The sequence below is a fragment of the Coregonus clupeaformis genome, chromosome 37 (genome assembly GCF_020615455.1).
Source record: "Coregonus clupeaformis isolate EN_2021a chromosome 37, ASM2061545v1, whole genome shotgun sequence".
In the NCBI taxonomy this organism is placed as follows: Eukaryota; Metazoa; Chordata; class Actinopteri; order Salmoniformes; family Salmonidae; genus Coregonus; species Coregonus clupeaformis.
This window is the reverse complement of record NC_059228.1, coordinates 21,354,553-21,382,035: the sequence shown is the minus strand read 5'-3', so window position 1 is coordinate 21,382,035 and position 27,483 is coordinate 21,354,553. Positions and strand designations below refer to the sequence as shown.

At 43.2% G+C, this 27,483-nt stretch overlaps 2 protein-coding genes across 2 annotated transcripts; both read left to right on the top strand.

Moving 5' to 3' along the window:
* The first annotated feature begins 5,079 nt into the window (after nucleotides 1-5,079).
* LOC121553259 (probable rhodanese domain-containing dual specificity protein phosphatase) lies at nucleotides 5,080-7,440 on the top strand. The gene is made up of 4 exons (XM_041866279.1): nucleotides 5,080-5,086; nucleotides 5,276-5,444; nucleotides 5,771-5,907; nucleotides 6,046-7,440. The coding sequence occupies exons 1-4, from the start codon at nucleotides 5,080-5,082 to the stop codon at nucleotides 6,696-6,698; spliced, it is 966 nt and encodes a 321-aa protein (XP_041722213.1). The 3' UTR covers nucleotides 6,699-7,440.
* Nucleotides 7,441-8,434: 994 nt separating this feature from the next.
* On the top strand, nucleotides 8,435-23,590 carry LOC121553313 (prolyl 4-hydroxylase subunit alpha-1). The gene is made up of 15 exons (XM_041866335.2): nucleotides 8,435-8,676; nucleotides 14,083-14,180; nucleotides 14,434-14,530; nucleotides 14,630-14,781; nucleotides 14,968-15,105; nucleotides 15,186-15,425; nucleotides 15,849-16,072; nucleotides 16,601-16,777; nucleotides 17,630-17,700; nucleotides 20,513-20,612; nucleotides 20,710-20,763; nucleotides 21,243-21,308; nucleotides 21,440-21,508; nucleotides 21,617-21,713; nucleotides 22,493-23,590. The coding sequence occupies exons 1-15, from the start codon at nucleotides 8,639-8,641 to the stop codon at nucleotides 22,561-22,563; spliced, it is 1,692 nt and encodes a 563-aa protein (XP_041722269.1). The 5' UTR covers nucleotides 8,435-8,638; the 3' UTR covers nucleotides 22,564-23,590.
* Nucleotides 23,591-27,483: the final 3,893 nt, after the last annotated feature.

The following is a 27,483-nucleotide window of genomic DNA, read 5'->3' as shown; positions in this document are numbered from 1 at the left end:
TAGAAAGGCAGAAACCTAGGAAGAAACCTAGAGAGGAACCAGGCTCTGAGGGGTAGCCTAAGCCATGCAGCCATCTGGGCAAAGCGTTCAAAGTAAACAGACTCATGTGACTTGAGAAGAGAAGGGGGCTGGTATCTGTATTCAAACAGTGGAGAGAGCCTAATGCATAGCCAGGGTACTATAGTAACACGCCTGATCAAACTAGCACACAACACAGTGGAGATAGAGTACTTTGATGGAACCTGGTGAGACGGATTCATCAAGATTGATTGATGCTTTATCAGTAACATCATGGAACATTTCTACATATTAAAATAATTAATCAAGCTGATACCCTCTCCATTGTGTGGTTGCGTTGTATTGTATAATCATATAAGCTTACAGTGTATTTGGAAAGTATTCAGACCCCTTCCCTTTTTCCATATTTTGTTACGTTACAGCCTTATTCTAAAATTGATTAAATACACATTTTTCCTCATCAATTTCAACACAATAACCTATAATGACAAAGCGAAAACAGGTTTGTATAAATGTTTGCAAATTTCTTAAATATAAAAAACAGAAATACCTTATTTACCTAAGTATTCAGACACTTTGCTATGAGACTCGAAATTGAGGTCAGGTGCATCCTGTTTCCATTGATCATCCTTGAGATAATTCTAGAACTTGATTTACCATCTGGGGTAAACTCAATTGATTGGGCATGATTTGGAAAGGCACACACCTGTCTATATAAGGTCCCACAGTTGACAATGCACGTCAGAGCAAAAACCAAGCCATAAGGTCGAAGAAATTGTCCGTAGATCATCAAAATATCATCAAGGACATCAACCACCCGAGCCACTGCCTGTTCACCCCCCTATCATCGAGAAGGCGAGGTCAGTACAGGTGCATCAAAGCTGGGACAGAGAGACTGAAAACCAGCTTCTATCTCAAGGCCATCAGACTGTTAAACAGCCATCACTAGCACATTAGAGGCTGCTGCCTATAGACATAGACTAGAAATCACTGGCCACTTTAAGAAACGGAACACTAGCCACTTTAATAATGTTTGCATATCTTGCATTACTCATCTCATATGTATATACTGTATTCTATACTATTCTACTGTATCTTAGTCCATGCCGCTCTGACATCGCTCGTCCATATATGTATATATTCTTAATTCATTCCTTACTTAGATTTGTGTGTATTGGGTATATGTTGTGAAATTGTTAGATATTACTTGTTAGATATTACTGCACTGTCGGAGCTAGAAGCACAAGCATTTCGCTACACCCGCAATAACATCTGCTAAACACGTGTATGTGACCAATAACATTTGATTTTATTTGATTTAGAGCTCTGAGACAAGATTGTGTCGAGGCACAGATCTGGGGAAGGGTACCAAAACATTTCTGTAGCATTGAAGGTCCCCAAGAACACAGTGGCCTCCATCATTCTTAAATGGAAGAAGTTTGGCACCACCAAGACTCTTCCTAGAGCTGGCCTGCCGGCCAAACTGAGCAATCGGGGTAGAAGGGTCTTGGTCAGGGAGGTGACCAAGAACCCTATGGTCACTCTGACTGAGCTCCAGAGTTCCTCTATGGAGATGAGTGAACCTTCCAGAAGGACAACCATCTCTGCAGCACTCCACCAATCAGGCCTTTATGGTAGAGTGGCCAGACGGAAGCCACTCCTCAGTAAAAGGCACATGACAGCCCGCTTGGAGTTTGCCAAAAGGCACCTAAAGGACTCTCAGACCATGAGAAACAAGATTCTCTGGTCTGAAGAAACCAAGATTAAACTCTTTGGCCTGATTGCCAAGCGTCACGTCTGGAGGAAACCTGGCACCTACGGTGAACCATGGTGGGTGCAGCATCATGCTGTGGGGATGCTTTTCAGCGGCAGGGACTGGGAGACTAATCAGGATCGAGGGAAAGATGAATGGAGCAAAGTACAGAGAGATCCTTTATGAAAACATGCTCCAGACTGGGGCAAAGGTTCACCTTCCAAAAGGACAACGACCCTAAGCACACAGCCAAGACAACGCAGCAGTGGCTTCGGGACAAGTCTCTGAATGTCCTTGAGTGGCCCAGCCAGAACCCGGACTTGAACCTGATCGAACATCTCTGGAGAGACCTGAAAATAGCTGTGCAGCGACGCTCCCCATCCAACCTGACAGAGTTTGAGAAGATCTGAGAGAAGAATGGGAGAAACTCCCCAAATACAGGTGTACCAAGCTTGTAGCGTCATACCCAAGAAGACTCTAGGCTGTAATAGCTGCTAAAGGTTCTTCAACAAAGTACTGAGTAAAGGGTCTGAATACTTACAGTGGGGAAAAAAAGTATTTAGTCAGCCACCAATTGTGCAAGTTCTCCCACTTAAAAAGATGAGAGAGTCCTGTAATTTTCATCATAGGTACACGTCAACTATGACAGACAAATTGAGAAAAAAAAATCCAGAAAATCACATTGTAGGATTTTTAATGAATTTATTTGCAAATTATGGTGGAAAATAAGTATTTGGTCACCTACAAACAAGCAAGATTTCTGGCTCTCACAGACCTGTAACTTCTTCTTTAAGAGGCTCCTCTGTCCTCCACTCATTACCTGTATTAATGGCACCTGTTTGAACTTGTTATCCGTATAAAAGACACCTGTCCACAACCTCAAACAGTCACACTCCAAACTCCACTATGGCCAAGACCAAAGAGCTGTCAAAGGACACCAGAAACAAAATTGTAGACCTGCACCAGGCTGGGAAGACTGAATCTGCAATAGGTAAGCAGCTTGGTTTGAAGAAATCAACTGTGGGAGCAATTATTAGGAAATGGAAGACATGCAAGACCACTGATAATCTCCCTCGATCTGGGGCTCCACGCAAGAGCTCACCCCGTGGGGTCAAAATGATCACAAGAACGGTGAGCAAAAATCCCAGAACCACATGGGGGACCTAGTGAATGACCTGCAGAGAGCTGGGACCAAAGTAACAAAGCCTACCATCAGTAACACACTACGCCGCCAGGGACTCAAATCCTGCAGTCCCCCTGCTTAAGCCAGTACATGTCCAGGCCCGTCTGAAGTTTGCTAGAGTGCCTTTGGATTATCCAGAAGAGGATTGGGAGAATGTCATATGGTCAGATGAAACCAAAATAGAACTTTTTGGTAAAAACTCAACTCGTCGTGTTTGGAGGACAAAGAATGCTGAGTTGCATCCAAAGAACACCATACCTACTGTGAAGCATGGGGGTGGAAACATCATGCTTTGGGGCTGTTTTTCTGCAAAGGGACCAGGACGACTGATCCGTGTAAAGGAAAGAATGAATGGGGCCATGTATCGTGAGATTTTGAGTGAAAACCTCCTTCCATCAGCAAGGGCATTGAAGATGAAACGTGGCTGGGTCTTTCAGCATGACAATGATCCCAAACTCACCGCCCGGGCAACGAAGGAGTGGCTTCGTAAGAAGCATTTCAAGGTCCTGGAGTGGCCTAGCCAGTCTCCAGATCTCAACCCCATAGAAAATCTTTGGAGGGAGTTGAAAGTCTGTGTTGCCCAGCGACAGCCCCAAAACATCACTGCTCTAGAGGAGATCTGCATGGAGGAATGGGCCAAAATACCAGCAACAGTGTGTGAAAACCTTGTGAAGACTTACAGAAAACGTTTGACCTGTGTCATTGCCAACAAAGGGTATATAACAAAGTATTGAGAAACTTTTGTTATTGACCAAATACTTATTTTCCACCATAATTTGCAAATAAATTCATAAAAAATCCTACAATGTGATTTTCTGGATTTTTTTTCCTCATTTTGTCTGTCATAGTTGACGTGTACCTATGATGAAAATTACAGGCCTCTCTCATCTTTTTAAGTGGGAGAACTTGCACAATTGGTGGCTGACTAAATACTTTTTTCCCCACTGTATGTAAATTTAATATTTCAGTTTTTTATTTTTTATAAATGTGCAAACATTTCTAAAAGCCAGTTTTTGTTTTGTCATTATGGGGAATTCTGTGTAGATTGCTGAGGAAAAACATTTTTTAAATCAATTTTATAAAAGGCTTCAATGTAACAACATGTGGAAAAAGCACTGTACACCCCTAATATATTTCAGTGTCTATGACTGCCATAGGTATTCATAAAAATATCAACAATTTAAATATCTGTTGAACATGTTGGAGGTGTTTAATGGATCTGTCGATTGTAGAATAATATAGAATAATTATTGATAGAATCATTTGATTTGGGAGGGATGGAGTCCTACAACAGGGGTCCATGAGGAAGACCTGCTTTGGGGTGGTGTTCATGGTCTGACTATATGGCAGTGAGACAAAAGGCTGTTCTCTTCTTTCTATCAGTCTCCTCCCTCACCTGTCACAGCCAGCACCCATGTGGCATTCTAGAGCACTTATCACTGCTAAGTCGTCAAGGAAACCCGCTAAAATAAGGTCCTGACAAGGAGGTGTGAGAGTGACTGACAAAAAAGGCAAGGAAAACAACTATTTTACACCGGAGCCAAGCAAACCAGTTTGGTGGCAATTTGACAGACATTTAACCTTATATATATTTGGTTGGCTGGTCAAGGATTTGCCTGAAATTTGAACTGTTCTCACCATGGAAGGATATCTCCCTGATAAGGGAACATAAGGGGCAGCAGCTGGGCCTCCCAAATGTCTGGCGCTGGGAAACATGGGCATAGTGGTGTCCAGGTGAGTGTTCTGTCTAACTGCTTGCTATAGGCATCTCAGCTTGTGTCAGTAGTCTAATATGGGTTGCCGTGCATGCATCCCTGAAGAATATAATTATGTTGGTCAAATATATTGCTGAATAAATAATACATCCAATGTTCTTTGTTAATGCTGGGTATTGTATTTGTGTATTTGTCTCAGAGTGACTAACTGTCGTATAGAACCGTCCAGAAAATGCAGCAACACCTTGCAACCAAATAACAGCGTCTCCTACAGGAAGGTCAATGGTACTATCAAATCATCCCAATGTCACACACTGACTCCAGTGCAGAGACAGACCCAAGGTAGGTTAGCAGCCCATATTAGATCAAGTGGATATAAGATGAAGTATAAATGTGTATTTAAAGTAGACATGAACTGTGACTGGAGTTATCATGAGGGGATTTATGATCAAAGGACCACAATCTGCATTATCTACAAGGATCACCCTACCGATCACAATCATTATTTGCATACACAATATGCATTTCGGCTCTGTGTGTATGATTTTCTCTGATGTGTGTGTGTGAGCATAGGTACATGTGTGTGTGCATACTGTTGTCCAGTAGTATGTGAGGTGCAGGAGGTGTTCATTCCTGCTTTCCCAGAGAGGGCGAGTGTGCAGCGAGGCTACATCACCCCCCAGCAGGTATATAACCTGTTGAACGCAGAGGCAGGACATCCCGCTCTACATGACCCGAATTACATCCTCATCCTGGACTGTCGCAGTGCAGAGAGGTGGGAGCACTCACGCAAAACACACCTTCAGAACACAAAACCACACACTCCCCAATGTAGCCACTTGATCACTACACCTCACAGACTTGTTGTAGATATGTGGTAGTAGAGTAGGGGCCTGAGGGCACACACTTAATGTGTTGTGAAATCTGTTGTGAATGTATTGTAATGTTTTTCAAATTGTATAACTGCCTTAATGTTGCTAGACCCCAGGAAGACTAGCTCCTGCCTTGGCAGCAGCTAATGGGTATTCATAATAAATACAAATACAGATACTTACTGTAAAAGCATTGTGTTGATATGTGTGTGTGTTCCTTGTTTGTCAGGTACAAGCAGAGTCATCTGGTTACAGCCAGGGCCAGTGTGACAGTGATCCACCCAGATCTGGGCTGTCTGATCAGCTGTGTGCAGCTCCAGGAGTTCTCTATCATATTGCTGTACGCTGAGGAAGGCCACAGCCCAGGTAATACACTGCACACTCCTTTGCTACAACATAGGGAGCAGAAGACACAATCAACACAGACACTGTACAACCTCAGCAGCGCAAAAGTACCCTTCTAACCATCACTGTGTGGTTGTTTTATGTCTGTGTGTTTATCAGTTGGCAGTGTGGAGGCCAGGGCAGCCTCACCGTTCCTGCAGCGTTGCTTCTTCCAGCTCAGTGACCTGGGCATGGACCCTGTCATCCTCCAGGGGGGCTTTGGTGCCTTCCACAGTCTCTACCCCTTCCTCTGCACCTCCCGCATGGTTGTCCTAGAGCCTGAGAGGTACGCCCTCACCATCTACCCCTCTGAGATACTGGAGGGGGAGCTCTATCAGGGATCAGCCGCCCAGGCCTCTGACTACCACATCCTCGAGAACCTTAACATCACCCATGTGGTCAACGCTACCGCTGAATGCCCTGATGCATTTCCCAGCACCCTCAGCTACCTGAGGCTGCGGCTGAGCGATGACGCCCAGCAGGACTTGGTGGAGGCGCTGCCGCAGGCGGCAAGGTTCATTGCTGGGGCCCTGAGCAGCGAGGTTGGGGGTCGGGTGCTGGTGCACTGCAGCATGGGGCGGAGCCGTAGCTCGGCGCTAACGCTAGCCTTCCTAATGCAGCACCAGCGCTGGACACTGCTACACGCCATCCGCTGGCTGAAGGAGAGGAGAGCATGCACGGCACCCAACGTGAACTTCCTGCGGCAGCTGTTGACCTACGAGGAACAGCTGTTCGGACGAAGGCTTACCTCGCTGGATGACATCCGCCTGTGAAGTTATGTGGTTTGCCCAGTGCAGTTTCTGTGCATAACTCATGGAGAGGGAGGTGGACTGTGGACAGAGCCCACTGTGATTCAAAGAATGGCGTTTTTAAAGACTCATTGGGAGAGTTGTCTAACCTTGATGGTCTTAATAACTTTAAGCAGTTTTTTTTTTTTGTCATTGTTGGCCTAGGTCTAGGACCGTGTTTTATTAAGGGTTATTTGAGGGATGATGTTTTACAGAACACTGAAACACTGATGTTGCAGCATTACATTGAATAAGGGGAGAGGAAGTGAATGTATTTGCATCAGTGCTGATACCAGCTGTTACAGAGGTCATCTGTGTATTCAAAGCTTGGTTAGAAGCTTGTTCAGGCTCTAATATTTTGTCTGGGACCTGGTAGAGCTACGAATAATATAAACATATTTCCCTGATGTTTCTCCAATCACTGAGCATAAAACTATTGAACAGTTATGTTTAGAAGAAAGCAGAGTCATCTGGTGGTTACTAGAGATGTTGCAGTCAAAGTAAGGATGCTCTGTATATGAAACACATGGACATAAATTCCAGTTGAAAGGGCCTCGAGGTCAAAGTTGGGTTATTATTGCCATATCGTTTACACCTGTGTCCAGGCCTTTGAAGGGAGTAAAGAAAGACAGAGGAAATGGAGCCAGTAACCTGCTTATGTGACTGGTTTACTCCATTTGACCCCTCATCCCCATGCAGGAGGGTTCCTGTACTCTAACAAATAGTGTAATTTATCTCAATCTATCTTCTGAAATATGTATGATTCACCACTGTGGAGGTTTATCATTAATTTAGTAGGTTATAACAACTGTTATAACATGGTAATAACGTGTACATAAATTGGTACAATAGTGTGTTTTAAAAACTGTAAACAGGTCACTGCAAGGATAGAGGAGAATGGGTATTGAGTTGTTTTTTTCCCAATACAAAAGTGGACACACACACAAGGGTTTGTTTACACTGACTGTACCATGCAGAAAGGTACTTTATTCCAAATGAATAGATGGTTGTTTCTGCACACAGGGCTAACAGTGGAGAATACCATTTGATTCATAAGACTGAATGTGGCAGTATGTTCCAAGCTCCTCCCCTGCAGCTCTCTCCAGCCGGCTTCCCTCTAGAAAAACTGGGAAGCAGATCGAGAATCTTCTGGAATGTGGAAGGACCACATGATAAATGACCCCACCTCCTACTACTGGGGTGAAATTGGGGTCTATAGAGACCGTAAAGATCTTAATACCTGTGCCTGTTAAAGTAAACTAATTCAAATCGATAAATAAAGTTTCGTGTGCCTATTGCAGCCTGGCCTTTAGGCTAAGGGCCTATAAGGGCTTACATTGTTTAAATTCTTTGCATACAAATATTTCATTTTTAGGGGCAAACTGTTAAAGTAAGAATCAGCCAACATAAAATGACAAAAACATTTATCAGTAGGGCTTGGGTCTAGGTTAATTGAATGAAAAAGTGTTCAGATGTGGACCAAACACCAGCGGTCCTCCACAATACACACTGTAAACATTAGTGGATTCTGGAATGCCTAACAGACTAATTTTTCATAATATTTAGGAGTAACATCATTTTTATCACGTGTCTGGAGCAAAACGTCTATAGGAATTTTTCGATCCCAATAATGACAGGGATGTGAGGGAACGCTTCCAAATTGCTGTGGACGCATGCTCAAACATTCTCCCCTGAAATTCCCCAGTACCAAACTATGGTCGAGTGCGTATGTGAGCCTCTGCACGTAACAGTTTCCGAGGATAGAACCTGCCGCCAGATGGCGAGCCGAGGACCGATGGCACGCTGAGGATAAGAGCGACTGGAGGTTGGGGCTGTCATAAACCGTACCAAAGCACCGAGCAGGGACACCTTTGGAGAGCTTGCGAGCGGGTGCCGGGAATACATTTTGCCACCGGAGTGTTTTTATGCCACCGTTCCAAGACAAATCTCTCTTATCATTTCGGTAATAATTCATGTTTGTTTGCATGTTGACAATTAACGTTATCTGTTTGTCTAAACCTAGCCTAGTGTTAAGTTTGATTAGCATATCGGATGAGATCTGTATTATTAATAGATCAATAACTTTCTCTACAAACACGTTGCATGTCCAATATGTGATATCAGTTGCTTATAGTCAATCTATTGTCTCTATTCCATTCAAACTCGTCGTGCCATTTATTTATTTGTAGCCTACTTTACGCACAAAACCTACCGTCGGGCATCCTATTCCAAACCCATCCACTGCGTAAAATTCCGATGCAACTTGGGTATGAGTTTATTTACACATGACTGTGCCTGCGATATCTATCTGCCTCAAGAGACTAGAATGCTATGAAAACGTTCCAGATATTGCTATATTAGGCTATATTTTAAAATGGATATAGTTATGAATATGCCATGGCATTAGTAGGCTATCAAAAGGAATTGTTACAAGCCTTCCTTGGCTAAAATGAATAAACCTGACACTTAACGAAATCGACAACCATGGCTGTTACATTGTTGTTAGTGATTGTTACATAGCGGCAGGTCATTTCATGCACAAGTTGTTACAAAGTTAACGTGTGTTTACTGCCCTACAAAGGCAAATCGTGTTAATTGACTGAAGGAGCTAACTTTGAGTTCCTTACTGAATTAACAAGTTGTCTCAATATCCAGAGAAGTATTTGTGCCTTCGTGCTGGGCGCACAGTTGATACTGCGCTGTTTTTTTCATTAATTTCTTGTCGGTTGCAGGTAGTAGAGCAATCACATCATTCACAAACTCACATCCCGAGAAACGTCCATGCGGGGGAGGAGCGAAGACGTGGCAATGCTCTCCACCTCCTCTCTGACTGATTCTGGAACTTTCACTCATAAGTCTTTATTCTTAGCCTGGTCTCATAGACTAGATTGAACATATTCAACTTCAATCCGGAACACTAAAATTAGTATGATATGTTAAGCTTGGTATTGTTACATAAGACAGAAGGTTGTCTAGCAACTTAAAGATTGCGTTTTCGAATCTCATCACATACAACTTTTGAATTTGCGTTAATTAGCAACTTTGCAACTGCTTAGCATGTTAGCTAAACTTTGCCCTAACCCTAATCGTTTAACATAACTCCTAACTTTAACCCTAACCTTAACCCCTAGCCTAGCTTGCCTAGCTAGCATATTGTACAACTTGCAAAAATGAAATTTCAGAATGTGGCGTTACATGTCCTCTCCATCCCCAGTGAAAGTTGCGCCCCTGCATTGTATGGTTTATGTTGTATGAAATTGTAAAGATAAGACCCTTATTAAATGACTTGGGAGGTTAACACTTCTCTTCCATAATATCAGTGCTTTTGTATGTTTAGGATATTGCACGTTTTACAGAATACCTGTACAGACAGGGGTGCTCCATGACTCTCCCTGAAAGCCACAGGAATAGAGCCTTCACATCTACATTTCAAGTGACAAGTAATGCAGTCTGAAATTTCTCCATGGCCTACACTCTTAGAAAAATAGTGCTATCTAGAACCTAAAAGGGTTCTTCGGCTGTCCCCATAGGAGAACCCTTTGAAGAACCCTTTTTGTTTCCAGGTAGAACACTTTCGGTTACAGGTAGAACCCATTTCCAGAGAGGGTTCTACATGGAACCCAACAGAGTTCTACCTGGAACTATTTTTGGAACCCTTTTTTGTGTAGCGTTGTCTGTGTGGTCGTAACAGTTAGCATCTATCATATCAGGTGATGTGCTTGGAAGATATTCTAGTTGAAGGTGAAACAAAGCTCAAACAGTAGTCTGAATTCAACAACAACATAATACAATAAGGATAAGTGTTAAAATGTGTGTGTGTGTGTGTTTGAAGTACCAGAATACTCACTTTGGTCAGACACAGGAAGGTATAATTCTAATAGTGTCGGATGTTGACATTTAGTCTGGTCATCCAAAGCTTAGTCATGACTGTGTGTGTTTCAACCAACCTTTGAAATACACTAACAGCCCTTATAATTCCCTTTTCAAGCCAATTTAATACAGTCATTAGTTAGATTACAGCTTCACTTCACAAATGGCAACACTGTAACAATGTGAGACTAATGATCTGAAACTTTAAAAAATGGGATTGACAGACCGGGAAGGTTTTTTCACTCCCAAGTGACGTTCTGTCTGTGGCACTGGCACAATACCTCTATCACCTAATACAACTACCAGCAGCTTTGCCAATCCCTTGCCAATCTTTTGCCAATCCCTTGTCAATCCCTTAACCAACAATGCAGTTCAAGAAAGAGTTAAGAAAAGATTTACCAAATAAACGAAAGTAAAAAAATAGTCAAAAGTAACACAATAAAATAACAATAATAAGGCTATATACAGGGGGTACCGGTACTGACTACATTTGCAGTGGGTACAGGTTAGTCGAGGTAATTTGTACATGTAGGTAGGGGGACTATACATAGATAATAGACAGCGGTACCGCTTGCCGTGCTGTAGCAGAGAGAACACTCTATGACTTGGGTGACTGGAGTCTTTGACAAATTTTGGGGCTTTCCTCTGACACCGCCTAGTATATAGGTCCTGGATGGCAGGAAGCTTGGCCCCAGTGATGTACTGGGCCGTACGCACTACCCTCTGTAGCGCCTTACGGTCAGATGCCGAGCAGTTGGCATACCAGACTGTGAATGAGTGATTGAACCCCATTGATGTGTGTGTGTTTCACAGGTAACACAGAGTAATGAGTTGACATAAGGACTTAACTCTACAGTAGCACTGGATAACACTAACCTCAGGCTTGTTTGAAACGAGTAGGCCCTACAGGCATATGACAAGTACAAACGGACTATAGGCCCAAGGAGGTAAAACCTCAGGAAAAGAACCCAGTCTAATTTTGTAAAGTGGTTAATCTGTTTTCTATACAGGCAAAGTGATTTCTCCTGGGACTGGTTACTGCTAGTTGTAACCCAGTTACATATGGGGGTCTGTAGAGCAGCCATTGAGGTTAGTGGCTCTCCTAGTGGCTTGGTAATTAACAGTAACACTTTACATGCTCCGACATAACACTTTGAGGCTGTTATCATAACGGTGACACTGTCACTACTGTCACTCTGCAATAACAAGGTTGATATTCGTATGAGTTTTATAGCAGATTGGCAGCATAAGTGAAGTAAGTAAATTAATCCTTCTAACCCCCCCCTTACCCCACCCCCCCCACATTTTTTTTTGTAAAGTGGTTATCCCACTGGCTATAAGGTGAATGCACCAATTTGTAAGTCGCTCTGGATAAGAGCGTCTGCTAAATGACGTAAATGTAATGTAAATGTAAGTGTTACTGTCATTTGAGCACCAGTGAGGAACATTACTGTAGTGGTGTAGTACTGTGGAAGACAACTCTGTGTTTCTCTGTGATAAATAGAATTTAACACGTACGTACCAGTCTCCTCTGACAGTTCTTGGCTTCTGGCTTTCTCCACTCCCTGTTGACCTTCATAGAAAAATCACCTGTATGTGTTTCCTTTATTTTCATTCAAATCCTCACTCTGTTTAAGAAAATGAGGACTTGCCTAAGCCTGTCCATTGACTAAACCCTCAGTAGATAGTCTCGGTTGGCTGAGTGGGTGCAAGAGGAGGGAGGTACATGCAATTAACTTTACCTTGCAGCGGGTTAGTACTTTTTATACATACTTCATACTTGGCACTGCTTTCAAACCTCTCTCTCTGACCTCCCTATTCATATCATGGTGAGTTATGCTAAAGGTAATACAGATGTCCTATATGCCATATGGATAGCCAAATATTAGAAATTGTACTTGTGTCCTTCCTCAGCCTTCATCTCATGTACACAGTAGAATGCAGATGTGTGTCACCAGCTTGTAAGTTTTAGTTGTTAGTGATCGTCATTCCAGTGTCAAGTGTCTTCCAAACTATCTGCGAGGTTGCCAGATTGGTATTTCCGTATCAGTGCAGCTGGGATTTAGAGTCTTACAGTACAGATGTATGCATCTGTTTTGAGTTATGTTTTGACTGCATTATTTAAACAATATAAATAACTCTTGTGCTTGAATGAATTGGGTGTGTGTCAGCTACAGGACAAAGAGTGCTACTGTTTTCAGCCAGATCAGCTACTTTTAAGACAGGGAGGTTATCCTGCAGTCTCTGTCCAATGTTGCCATTCCTTCTTACATGCTTAATGAGTGGTAGGTATGCTAGATATGCTAATGTGTAGAGGGGTGATTTATTTTTGTTGACAATAGAGAAATCTGCTGGATAGTATTGTAGCATTCACGGAACTTCCAATGTTAAAGTTCCCCGCAATGTGGACTTGTCTCTATTGACGGGGTATTGTCTGTGTGTTTTAAAGCCCCATAGGCTAATATGAATGTGTGTTTGTGGAATAGAGGTAATGTCTATGTGTGAAGTTCCCTCCTCCCCTCCTCCCCTTCTGTCCCCCTCCATGTCTACCCCTGAGGGCAATATAGGCAGTCATGTTTGTTGAAACAAGGCCCACGCTACTTCCCTGACACACACACACAGACACACACACACACTGGACAACTAGTGGAGGCTCGCTATGGGGGTAGGAAGAGCACAGCACCACTCCCGCAGGGCTGAGGCATGTCTAGATAGGGGAAGCCCAGCAAAAGCCATGACAGTGCCAACTCCAGAGCTCATGTGCCAAACTAGCCACTCTATGGCCACAACCAATGGGTTATATTCATCTCAGTGTGGTGGGTGTGATGCAGAGAGGAAGTAATTTAATGTAATACTGTTTTAGAGGACAGCTCTCCTTGAAACACACTAACACACATGCATGCACGCACGCACGCACACACCCACCCATACACTCACTCGCTCACACTCCCTTTCTCTCTCTTTTCTGTTTGCTATCTCCTTATGGCTTATCCTTCCACGGCCTCACACTGACCAAACCGCTGTCTTTTGGGGGGTTGAGGATTGAGGCCTTGATGTGTCAGACTGCAGACAGCCAGGGTTAGGGTTAGTCCTACCCTCAAGCAATGTCCATTCCCATTCTATTTTAAGTATTTATATGAGAGGCAGCACAGGTATAGTTAATTGTGTGTGTTTTCTGACCTGTTTGTCAGGATAGCCTAAACTCTGGGGGAACAAGATGAGTGGACTATGATGCTATAAGTTTCAGATGTATCTGAGAAATTCTGGTCTCAATTATCTTCTTCATCAGGAAATTCTCTCCTGTAGATCATTGGACCATTCTGTCAAAAGGGAACGACCCTATTGGTTATGACTATTTCTAGTACATTAACTGACAGAGTATTCGAGTGAGCAAACAACATACATTCATTGTCCTTCTTTCACTCCCCCTCATTCTGGCCTCCTCTCTCTGCCTTCCCCTCTCTCTCTCTCTATCTCTCTTTGTCTCTCTCGCTCCCAGAATGTGCAGGATGGAGCGAAAGTGTTGGTGGTATTTATGGGTGTTGAGCTCCCTGCTCCAGACGCTTTCAGCCCACAGTGACTTTTACACATCCATTGGTGAGACTCCTCCCTCTCCTATGAGATAGATAGTCAAGTGGTTGTGAGACAGGCGTTGGGTCTGCCCTCAGTGCCTGTCTGTCAAGCACATACTGTGCATTTTATCTACCCGGAAGTACGGGTTTATCATTTTTTCTCATGTACATGGAAGTTGAAAGATATAATACACAATGTATTCCTTATTATCGTGTGTAGGATTGGTTTAAATCAACTTAAAATCAAGTTTGATAATGTGTGTATTTTCCACCCTTAGGTCACATGACAGATCTGTTGTACACAGAGAAAGACTTAGTCACTTCACTGAATAATTATATCACAGCAGAGGAGAACAAGCTGAAGCAGGTCAAACAGTGAGTGTCCAGACGCCCACACACACGCTCACGCGCGCACGCAAGCACACACACAAACAAAGTAGCTGAATTGTGTCTCTTCTCCCAACCCTCTCTTAGGTGGGCAGAGAAGCTGGATGTGTTGTCATCCATAGCCATGCAGGACCCCGAGGGCTTCCTGGGAAACCCGGTCAACGCCTTCAAACTGATGAAGAGGCTGAACACAGAATGGGGAGACCTGGAGAGCCTGGTGCTGAAGGACACCAAGGACGGTTAGACATGATGACACTATGAGGGTCATATTAGAAGAGAGGAAAAGGAAGTTTAAAAGTAGTCACAAAGCAGCATCCGACAGATAATTGTTTTTTTAACATAAAATATTTACTGCAATGTTTGTTTGTCTTTTGTATGCTCACAGTGAGCATCCTCACTAATGAGGATCTCTGTCCTTCTCTCAGGCTTCATCTCTAACCTGACCCTCCAGAGGCAACATTTCCCTACAGACGAGGACCAGACAGGCGCAGCCAAGGCCCTGCTCAGACTGCAGGACACCTACAGACTGGACACCAACACCATCTCTACAGGAGACCTGCCAGGTAAAGGGTTAGGGAGTGCTAGAGGGAGAACCTCCGGCCTTTAATATTTTGTACGTTTGTAACCACTGACTCATCCACAGGAGTGACGCACAAGAGCCCTATGACAGTGGAGGACTGCTTTGAGCTGGGGAAGATTGCCTACAGCGAGGTGGACTACTACCACACTGAGCTATGGATGGAACAGGCCCTGAAGCAGCTGGATGAAGGAGAGGAGTCTACCGTGGACAAGGTCACCGTGCTGGACTACCTCAGCTATGCCATCTACCAGCAGGGGGAGCTAGGCAGGGCCCTGGAGCTCACCAAGAGGCTACTCATGCTGGGTGAGTTACCCTAATGCGGCTCAGAATGAAAGGAGTTAAACTAGGCACACTGGGAGCGAGGGTTTAAGGCGGTCAAACTAAGGACACACTGACAGAGTTAAAGGAGTGAAACTGAGAGCACACTAAAGGAGCTAAGTTATGGGTATACTTGGGGGTTAACTGGTAGTGTAACACTGTTAATGAGTACTGAGGGAATATGATGCCTTCCAGGGGAATCATTGAACAACAGCTGCTGTCCTGTATGCCCAGCATGAACTGGGATAGAGGATTACTCATGAAATGTCCCAAGTGGCAGTAGGGTCTGAAGTTAGTGATGCAGATAGATCCAGATGAATATTACAAATGAATCTTCCTTGTCTGGTTACTGTATGAGCATCAGTATTCCATCTCACTGTCCCCTCTCTCTCTCCCTCCTCACTCCAGACCCAGAACACCAGCGTGCCAACGGCAACCTGAAGTACTTTGAGTTTCAACTGATAAATCAGAGGAAGGCCCAGGCACAGGAGGCCCAGAAGGCCCGGGAGGAGGGCAAGGAGCGAAGGAAGAGACTGACAAGTGATGCCTCCAAGAAGAAGAAGCGCTTCAGGGAGCCTGTCCCAGAGAGGAAGATGTATGAGATGCTGTGTCGAGGGGAGGGCATCAAGTTGGTGAGGAGGAATTACTCACTCACTCACACACAGTGAGTGGTTGAGCTCACGTAAATGGGTTAGGAGTGTGTGTGAGTTGTTGTGCCATGTGTTAGTTGAACACAAGTTGTAGTTATCAAAGAGTAACAGAAGAGAGCTCCCACCATTCAATTATAGGTCTGCCTCTTATTGTATCTTTATCTCTTTATCTCTACAGATGCAAGATCTTAATTTGATTACTCTTTTATTGCTGAGAATTTTCCTGCACTGCAGGAAATGCAAACTTGTATTGTATTTGAGTTTTAAAAAGGCTTCTAAAGTTAGTAATTTCCACTTTGACATTTCAGACTTGATTTCCCCTAACCAAAAATGTATCAACCCCTACAAAAATGTCCATTAATTATAATCAACATAATAATTAATATTTCCTGTTACTGCAGGATTATTTTCCTGCTATAGCAAACTGGCTCAAATTGAGATACTACGTCTGTACGTGCCAAACTGTCTGTCTTCTTACCTCCCTCCACCCGCCCCATCTCTGCCTTGTAGACCCCCCGCAGACAGAGACGGCTTTTCTGCCGTTACTTTGATAACCACGGTCACCCCAAGTACCTCCTGAGCCCGGTGAAGCAGGAGGATGAGTGGGACCGGCCCTACATCGTCCGTTACCATGACATCATCTCTCACGGCGAGATCGAGAAGGTCAAAGAGCTGGCCAAGCCCAGAGTGAGTTCTACTCTCTGTCTATGTGTGTGTGTGTGTGTGTGTGTGTTATATTGAGATAATAAGGGTTCAGAAGGGTGTCATGGCCACACAGATGTGTCTGACGGAAGGGTTTCATGGTCCTACAGAAGTGGATTTGCTGTGTCTTTGCTCTGGGGTAATCAGAGATGCTCATACTAGTAACAGTCTGACCAGCTGCAGCTGTGTCTGCAGGGTCGAGGCCACTAGTAGGCAGAATGAATAGGGAATGTTAATGCTAAACATAAACACTCTTCCCACTAGGCACAGACATCATTTCAACGTCTAGTTGTGATTTACATTTGGTTGAGTTGTCAACTAATGTGAATTCAACATGAAATCAACAAAAAATGTCACCATGTCATTGGATTTAGGTTAAAAGTTAGGTGAAAAAAATACGGAATGTCCTTACATTGATGACTTCTTTCAAATCCAATCAGTTTTCCACATTTAAATGACGTATAAACAACGTTGATTCAACCAGTTTTTGCCCAGTGGGATGACACATTATGTATTGATCAAGTCAATAAGTGTTGACTTACTGATATCTAGACACAAATTCAGACTGTTAGTAGAGATCTTTGAACTTGATGTTGACCTAATAGTAGTTGCCCAGAGTCCATAAAAAAGTGATTGCTATAAATGGTTAGACAAGACGTATTCCCAGAGGGGACAGCAAGCTTTTAGTGTGTGTGGTGAGGGGTGTATATTAAAGAGCCATGGAAGTGGAGGCAGGTTGAGCCCTGTTAGCCCACCCAAAGCAGGGTCTGTGGGGTGGAGGTGGGTGATGAAGGTGATGTCAGGGTACCCTGTAAACCCCCTCTCTCTGGCTTACAGCTCCGCCGGGCCACCATCTCCAACCCGATCACTGGTGTGCTCGAGACTGCCTCCTACAGGATCAGCAAGAGGTAAGGCGCAGCCAGGTGTAGGCAGGGGGGGAGGAGGGGGTCGAGGGGAGGGGTGGAGCAGAAGGGGGAGCACCCATAACCTCTCTCCCCATTCTCACCCCACCTCAAATCCCTCCTCTTACACCTGCCACTGGCCTATGCCCCTGAGTCCGGTCCGTATTCCTCCCTCCAACGCTGGAAGACTCCTCTGCAGAAGCACAGAATCATACTTTTACTGAACCCTCCTCCACTCTCTCTCTGATACATTTTCTTAGTCTAACCATAAGTCAGATTCTAGAAGAGTCCAGGGATGTTCTAGAAGTTCAGAGTATAAGCTAATGAATAAGGAGAGATGAATGTACGGTCCTGTCTGTGGTGAAAATGTGTTTCTGCTCAGGAGTTCTCTAGGATGTGAACCCAGTGGAGTGGGAGGAGGAAACAATAGGTGTAGTTGTTGATTTTAACATAGTTGCTTTTGGCCAACTAAGGGTGTATCGGGAGCAATACTTTTCACAAATCCTCTGTTCCTTTCATCACTAATGTAATCACTAGTTTAGCGTTCTCCTAAACTAGAGAATAAACCATGAAGTTATACTAACCTTGGGTTAAAGGACTGGCCCTGAAACAACCCCAGGCATACTGCCGGAATAACATGAACCGCTTGTGACCGAATCTGCTTCTCTCTCTCCTCTCTCTCTGTTTCTTTCACTTCCTGTTTCACTCTACTTCATCTATTGTTTTGTTGTGTTACCTCTCTCTCGCTCTCTCTCTCTCTGTTTTTTCTTGTGCCCGGGAAATTAGCTAAGGCAGCCACAGTACATGACCCCCTAACTGGGAAACTCATCACAGCCATGTACAGAGTCTCCAAGAGGTAAGGGGTCAAAGGTCATTATACATTAGGGTCTCCAGAGACCCCCCATCCCCTCTGGTCTCCCATCCCATACCACCCTGATCTGCCCTGCATCCCCAGGATGTGCTCTACAGGTTTTGGCAGGTCTTTGGATCAGTAGGGCCACCTCACCACCTTTTTCTGCAGTGAATCTATGCTGCTCTCTTACAATCAGATGAATGAGTTCATTCTGGCTTCTCTCCTCCTCTGTGCTACTTTGCAGACAGGGCCAATTACACCTTAAGTTTGTGCACACAAACGCACACACACACTCTCTCTCTCTCCCTGTCACTCTCTCTCTCTCTCTCTCTCTCTCTCTCTCTCTCTCTCTCTCTCTCTCGCTCTCTCTCAGTTCATAATTTTGATGAATAGTGAGTGCCCACTTGAGGAGATCTAATACACCAGACAACCCCAATCTATGGTCAGTCTGCTGATTGTAGGGGAACGTGCCAGTCTTAAGTCATAGTTACTTAAATAACTTAATCTTCTTAAAATAGAACCCCTCATGCCATACCCATACCACCCCACATCACTTTGGTTTTACTGCCCCTGCTTATTACTGTGTATATTGGAGTGTGTATTTGTGTGTGTGTTTGCTAGGGTGTGCACGTGTGTCTGCATGCAAGTGTAGGTGTGTGTGTGTCTGCCTGTCTGTCTGTGTCTTCGTGTTGAAGTATGTGCAACTGTGTGTGTGGTGAAGGATTAACTGAACTGAGTGTGAACCTCATTTGAACTGACAACGAGGTCAAAGTGGGAGAGTAGTCACAGCAGAGGAGAGAATTTGTAGGAAGAGAGACTTGTTGACCTAACCACCACTCTATCATGTCCAATTAATGTTTTACTGTCTTCACTCCCCCAACAGCAACTTCTAATAAATCACTTTTCTCACACACACAGACTAACACACAACTTAGTTTTGAATTTGGCTAACCTTACAAGGAATGTCAGTATTAAGTAATACACACAGTGTATTGCACTGGGAAAGAGGAGTCATCTTATTGGCTGAGAGATTCAACAATGTAGCCAATAAAAAGGGATGGTGTGTGGAGAGCAGATGGCTGATCTGCTACCTTTGGCCTGGACCTCATCTCGATGTCGTACACTCAAACTTTAGCCCTCTGGCCTTCAAATCATTGCGGCCACAACTGCTACAACTCTCACTTTATGCAGAGTATGGAAAATATATTAAGCAGAGAATCCACAATTTTAATGCTATTTTCTGTGGTTTGACACTTTTTAATTTTCACACTGAGCCTCGTGGTGCATGACCCAGAAAAACGACTACAAAATAAAGTTGTGGTCCATAAAATGACAGATAAGATATTGTGACGTCTTTATATGATATGTGAAAGAAGCCATGACTCCCAGTCAGAATGGAACGCTCCCTGTTGGAGGGGGCGGTTTAGACATCTGGGCCTGGGTGGATGGTGAAAGGCTGGTAGTGTTCACTAAAAGCATTTTTAAAAATACTCCCCTCTGGGGCCCCTAAAATATTCAACCACCAAAGCCCTTGTGACCTCCAGAACTCTCCCAAGTCATGTGATGACTGCAAACTCAGAGCTTCAACCTATAGAAGGCTTACATTATTGAAAAGTACATAAAAAAACACACAACTTTATTTAGTTACTCCTAAACTTCACTCTAACCACTGTACGCTGAGCTGATTGGAGACTCTGTCAGGATGCTTTCTAAAGTCCTTCCTCTTCCTCTCTCAACGCTCCTCCCACATCTCATGTATCATCTGCACGTAACACATGAACCTACTGTAGTTGATATATTTCATCTTCAGCTGTAGCTTGCAGCATGCTTTGTCTGTTCTCTCTCTCTTCTATACTGTTCTTCCATAATAACTACTGTACTATAGTAACTCTACCACCCCCCGTTACGATTTACACACCCTGTATTTGACCTGTTATCCACCCCTGTGTCCTTCCCCTGTCCCAGTGCATGGCTGACAGCATATGAACACCCAATGATTGATCAGATAAACCAGCGGATTGAGGACCTCACAGGACTGGAGATGGACACTGCAGAAGAGTTACAGGTAAAGTGTGTGTGTTTGTGTGTGTGTGTGTGTGTCATTGTTTGAGATGATTGACAGTTACATTTCCAATATTAATGATCTCACTTTTGCTTTGCAGGTTGCAAACTATGGCGTGGGTGGGCAGTATGAGCCCCACTTTGACTTTGGACGGGTTAGTATTGCCCTGCAGCCCTGATTTAATGACTGCACACATTATTGCTGTAAGACGTTTTTGGATTACATATCGCAGGGATCATCAACTAGATTCAGCCGCGGGCCTACTTTTTTCTTGAGCGGATGGTCAGGGGGGCGGAACATAATTACAAATAATTTGTAGACTGCAAATTGACCGCAAGAAGCCCAAACAGATATAACATTTGACCAAAGCATAATAATTTAAAACCTTGCTAACATTTGTATACAATGACATATATCTCTCTATTATGCGTGGAACAGGTTTCCAAAATTAAAATTACTTGGTGCTGATTTGCTGGTGTTTTTACAGTCTTTTATATAAAAAAATAATATTGTTTTATTTTTTGCTCAGAAAACTTGGGGGGGCAAAATGGGGAACCGTGACAGTTAGGATGTGTCATTTTTGCTCATAATGATCATGTGATGTCATGATAACTTGTTTTTCTCACTCTACAGAAAGATGAGCCTGATGCCTTCAAAGAGCTGGGCACTGGAAACCGTATAGCCACCTGGCTCTTCTATGTGAGTGCTCTATATTCATGGGACTGCTTCCTTCTTTTCCCCCTGCCCTAAAATAAATACTATTTTTTGTTCTCTTGATTAGGGAAGAGTCCAAGGTGATAATAGCCTAGTTCTTGTTTTCTCGGTTCTAGATGAGTGACGTGGCAGCGGGAGGTGCTACAGTATTCCCAGATGTAGGTGCTGCAGTATGGCCCAAAAAGGTGACTAAATGCTTGTGAGCAATGAGCATGTGTATTTGCAGCCTATGTGTATGAGTGTAGGTACATAGTTCCCTGTAACCTGTCTCTACTGTGTGTGATGTATTACAGGGGACTGCAGTGTTCTGGTACAACCTGTTTCCCAGTGGGGAGGGAGACTACAGTACAAGGCACGCAGCCTGCCCAGTATTGGTGGGCAACAAGTGGGGTGAGTTTGTGTATTGAAACCACCTAAATTCAGCTCTGTAAATGTCTATGACACTGTTATGACCATAGAGATCCTATTAAATGACTATTATTACTAGTATTCTAATTCCTAATTCTATGGTTATAACAGTCATTCCTTTACTTTTCTCAAGTAATCATTGTTGTCACCAAGTTATCTCTGATATAAACTGAGTGTACAAAACATTAAGAACACCTTCCTAATATTGAGTTGCCCTCAGAACAGCCTCAAATCGTTGGGGGCATGGACTCTACAAGGTGTCGAAAGCGTTCCACAGGGATGCTGGCCCATGAGGACTCCAATGCTTCCCACAGTTGTGTCAAGTTGGCTGGATGTCCTTTGGATGGTGGACCATTCTTAATACAAACGGGAAACTGTTGAGCATGAAAAACCCAGCAGCGTTGCAGTTCTTGGCACCTACTACCATACCCCGTTCAAAGGCACTTAAATATTTTGTCTTGCCCATTCACCCTCTGAATGGCACACATACATAATCCACGTCTCAATTGCCTCAAGGCTTAAAAATCCTTCTTTAACCTGTCTCCTGTTCATCTACACTGATTGAAGTGGATTTAACAAGTGACATCAATAAGGGATCATAGTTTTCCCCTGGATTCACCTGGTCAGTCTATGTCATGGAAAGAGCAGATGTTCCTAATGTTTTGTACACAGTGTATATTGTAGACTAGAATACTGTAGATTTTTTACCAGACTAGGCTATGGTAGCTAATGTCTTTCTCTGTCCTCCTTGTCACCCTCAGTATCAAACAAATGGATCCATGAAAGAGGGCAGGAGTTCCGACGACCCTGTGGCCTGAATGAGACTGCATGATGAAGGGGGAAGGCTTTTCCCTTCCACACCCCTCCTCCTCTATCCCTCTCCTCCTCTACCCCTTGCTTCCTCTTCAACCCCAGGGCCCGAGAACACTGCTACAGGCCACAAAAAGTGGGCCATTGGCATCCCTCCTTCTCTTCCTCTTCATCCCTCCTTCACTTCATCTGTTCCTTACCCCCACTCTGTACCTCTCTGAGCCCAGGATGTTTTGGGGCTTTCAAGGCTGTTGGATATGTCTCAAATGAACACGTTGTGTGTTCACCCTTATGTCTCTGTTTGCACTCTTTATGGGCTCTGTACACAGCAAAAATGGTCATTTCAGAGCACAGGTTCTGCATCTAGCTCTGTTCTAATGTAAATAATATCTCCTCTCTGCTCCTTTCTAGTATGCCATGGACTGTTTTCTCAATTTTGTTCAAGTGTTCACTCCATCTCTTATTTCAACCTTGATGTCACTCCAGTTTATACTAACATATCTCTCACAAACATACACCACACACACAGATATAGAATCAAACACTCCCACGTACACCATTGAGAATCTTATCTGATGTTTAACTGTTTATAGCTGGGATATAATTTGTTTATTGACCTGGTTTGGTATTTGGCTGACTTGAATACTTACTCACATTTTAGACAGAACATTTCATTTTTTGGACATATGGATGGATGAGTTGCGCTTCCCCATTTGTGCGAAGGAAAAGAGAGAGAAAGAACATTGGACATGGTTTCTTTAAAGTCTTGGAAGATTCACTCAGATTCATGCAACCTTAAAGGATATCGATGTGGACCCATCAAAACAAGTGGTGGCATTTTTTTAGAAGGCAAGACAAATAATTGTTGGTGTTTTTCCCCCTGAAAAGTATTGTGAGGCCTGTTTCTTTATGCAATACTATCTGGGGGCCTCAAGGAAGAAAGATTATATTTATATCTGACGAGATTCACCCATTGTGTGGTTTGTACGTCCTTTCAAATGTGCAGGAATAATGTTTTCTATAGAAATAAAGTCTATATGTCATTGCTACCCACCTGAGTGATGTTCTGTTTTCCTTCTCATCAACTACATGTTTAAAGCCCTCAGCTATGACCATTGAATGTTCAGCCTGGGACTTTGTAGGCCATCTTCACTCAAATATGCAATAGAAGTAGGCTATGATGATTTATAAAAGCTATGCTGGATGTGAGAGATGCTATGTACTGTTTATGTGTGAGGGTGGAAGAGAAAGTGTGTGTGTGTGGTCAGCTGTTGAAACACGGGGCCACATCAGAACACTGGCCTGGCTCCAGGTTGATTGGAAGAGGAACAGTAAGGGAGGAGGCCTCTGTCTGTGTTGGTGAATGAAAGAGTTTGTTTGGTATCATCAGAAATACAATATTGTGTACGTGCGTGCATGTGTGGGTGCGGATGCATTTGTTAAATCACTGCTAGGACCTGCTTACTGTCATGTCCCCTTGCCTTATTAGAGTCCAGAATCACATTCCTAAGGTCTGCACTGTTGGAGGGGACAGTGTCCAGACCTGGAAATCAAATTCCAAGAGCTATCTATGGCTTCTCTCCCTAAATCACTTCAATTATCCTTAGGTGTCCTACAGCGCCCCTGTGTGTACACAGATGGGAAAGCACTTATTATCTCCAAAGTTATTATCATTTTTACATTTACATTTACCAGACACTCTTATCCAGAGCGACTTACAGTTAGTGAGTGCATACATTACTTTTATTTTTTATTTTTTCATACTAGCCCCCCGTGGGAAACGAACCCACAACCCTGGCGTTGCAAACGCCATGCTCTACCAACTGAGCTACATCCCTGCCGGCCATTCCCTCCCCTACCCTGGACGACGCTGGGCCAATTGTGCGCCACCCCATGGGTCTCCCGGTCGCGGCCGGCTACGACAGAGCCTGGATTCGAACCAGGATCTCTAGTGGCACAGCTAGCACTGCGATGCAGTGCCTTAGACCACTGCGCCACTCGGGAGATGACCGAAGTCCTTATAGCATACAAACAATGTAGCAGCCATAACGGCCATCACTAGGGCCATTTTCTTAAAAAATATTTACCTGGTATTTTCAGCATTATCTACTAGGTTTGCTGCCTGTAGAAAATCCAAAGAAAAGTTATTTAATTGATACAAGCTGTCTCTAATCAATGAATCCGACCGGGACTCAAACCAGGGTCTAGCACCTGTCGAGCCAACACCTTAACCATAGAGTACCACAGTATGAGTCATACGCGCTATTACTGCAACCACATCAGTTGTGAATGATATTGCCAATGCTTTGGATGCTAAGATGAATTGTGCTGCCCTATTTATAGATTTGTCAAAAGCTTTTGATGCAGTTGGTCATTCTATCTTATTGAATAAGTTGTCTGTGTTAAGCTTTGGCACTGATGCCTGTTTGTGGTTTCAGAGTTATCTAGTGACAGAACCCAGGCTATTGTGATAGACAGGGTTGAATCCAAACCTGTTCTCAGTGATGAATAACTCTGGAGATCCCTTTGGTCTCCACAGAATTGGGAAAAACTGCTTTTAGTTTTTTTGCCCCTTATGTGTGGAACAATACGCAGAATTCCTTGCAATTAGATATTCTGGTGCCTCTCAGTCATTTTAAATGATTGATTGGAGACTTATGTTACAGAATGTGATTGCTTTTCTAAAATATGTTTAATGTTGTGTATTATGTGTTTTATTATAGTGTGTTTTATTTGTAATGTATACAGTGCATTCGGAAAGTATTCAGACCCCTTGACTTTTTACACATTTTGTTACATTACAGCCTTATTCTAAAATGGATTCAAGTGTTTTTTCCCCTCATCAATCTACACACAATACCCCATAATGACAAAGCAAAAACAGGATTTTACAATATTTTGCAAATTTATAAAAAACGAAAAACTGAAAAATCACATTTACATAAGTATTCAGACCCTTCACTCAGTACTTTGTTGAAGCACCTTTGGCAGCGATTACAGCCTTGAGTCTTCTTGGGTATGACGCTACAAGCTTGGCACACCTGTATTTGGGGAGTTTCTCCCATTCTTCTCTGCAGATCCTCTCAAGCTGTCAAGTTGGATGGGGAGCATCGCTGCACAGCTATTTTCAGGTCTCTCCAGAGATGTTCGATCGGGTTCAAGTCCGGGCTCTGGCTGGGCCACTCAAGGACATTCAGAGACTTGTCCCGAAGCCACTCCTGCGTTGTCTTGGCTGTGTGCTTAGGGTCGTTGTCCTTTTGGAAGGGGAACCTTCGCCCCAGTCTGAGGTCCTGAGCAGTGGTGGAAAAAGTACCCAATTGTCATACATGTTTTTATTTAATCCATTTTAGAATAAGGCTGTAACATAACAAAATATGGAAAAAGGGAAGGGGTCTGAATATATTCCGAAAGCACTATTGTGTTTCATTTATGTATTGGGTTTTATTTGTAAACATATACAGGGCTCTCTTGTAAAATAGTTTTATATCAATGTGACTCCCTGTTTAAATAAAGGTTAATAAAAAATAAATAATACCCATAAAACCTAGCGGTCAAACAGGGAAATGGTTCCAATCGTTTTTCCACCATTCATTTTTCCGGTAGGGGATTTTAGAAACACTTAAAATAAGGGCTGTGTTTTGTGTAAGTTTACCCAGGCGTGATGTTTTGATAACCGTGTAAATCTTTCTAGGACAAGGTGACCCAAAGATGAAATGCTAATTAGCTGCTAATGTGGCTATCAGAAAGAACTACAAATGCTATGATGATGTGGACGAAACTGCCAAATCGAGGCAAAGCTAAAAATCTCTGGATTAACTATCTAATGTCTCAAATGGTAGCTCAGCTGGTCAGCTAATAGCTCAGCTGGTAGAGCACGGCGCTTGTAACGCCAAGGTAGTGGGTTCGATCCCCGGGACCACCCATACACAAAAATGTATGCACGCATGACTGTAAGTCGCTTTGGATAAAAGCGTCTGCTAAATGGTGTATTATTTATTATTATGAATGTTAGCTAAATGTAGTAATGAATAAATGGGAAAAATGTATTTAAATGACAATTTTGTGAATTGTTTAATTTTAATTTTAAATTGACACAATACCTTTTAGCAAAGGTCTCAGCTAGAGATGATGTGCAGGAATTTGCAGGGATTTGTAGTTTTGCTTGATGTCTACTTTGATGCTAATTAGCATTCTCGAATCTGAGAGTAAATAGAGCTGAATATATCAATAAAATTCACTTTGTCCGAGAGAGAGTTACATGGTTATCAAAATATCATGCCAGGGTAAGCCTACACGAAACACAGCCCTTATAACATGAATGGTGGAAAAACGATTGGAACCATTTCCCTGTTTGGCCGTTAGGTTTTATGGGTATTATGACACCTCCACTGTGGGACTCTATGCCAAGAGCTCTGAACATCTTTAAGTCACTACATTATCCCTTTCCTAAAGCATACCTTATGCTTCTTAATTGAAACAGTTTACGCATATATTATGACAACATTTTGTGACATTTTAGTTTTTGGTCTTAGTCAGGGTTTTTTTCAGCTGTTTGTGCACACAAACATTTTTCTTGAGGCGAGTCTAAGTACAGTAGCCGAAGTCTAGGCCCCTTCGTTGGTGATTGGTCAACAGTATTACTCCTAGTAAAAGTGGAAACATTAAGTGTTTGTTGTCATCCAACAAGAGATGACTAGTTTTCATGAAAAAAAAATCACTCTTCGAAATACTGCACCAAACATCTTAGCTAGATGTAAAATTGCAAGACTATGACCTCTGCAAAAACCTCAAAATTAATTACAGATTTCTTGATTTATCTTAGATTAATTCAGACTATTTAGAGGAGGTGTTTCTGACTATGTTGTTGCTACGGTGGCTGAAGAGGGACAAACAACAGTAATATTGCCGCTTTTTTCACGTTTTTCAAGTGAAGGTCTTTAGG

Coding starts and splice junctions, on each gene's coding strand:
- LOC121553259 (XM_041866279.1), top strand. Junction 5,445..5,770: donor GACTGTCGCAGTGCAGAGAG/GTGGGAGCACTC, acceptor CTTGTTTGTCAG/GTACAAGCAGAGTCATCTGG. Junction 5,908..6,045: donor TGAGGAAGGCCACAGCCCAG/GTAATACACTGC, acceptor TGTGTTTATCAG/TTGGCAGTGTGGAGGCCAGG.
- LOC121553313 (XM_041866335.2), top strand. CDS start 8,639: ATGCCACCGTTCCAAGACAAATCTCTCTTATCATTTCG. Junction 15,106..15,185: donor CTCTACAGGAGACCTGCCAG/GTAAAGGGTTAG, acceptor ACTCATCCACAG/GAGTGACGCACAAGAGCCCT. Junction 21,714..22,492: donor ATTGGTGGGCAACAAGTGGG/GTGAGTTTGTGT, acceptor TGTCACCCTCAG/TATCAAACAAATGGATCCAT.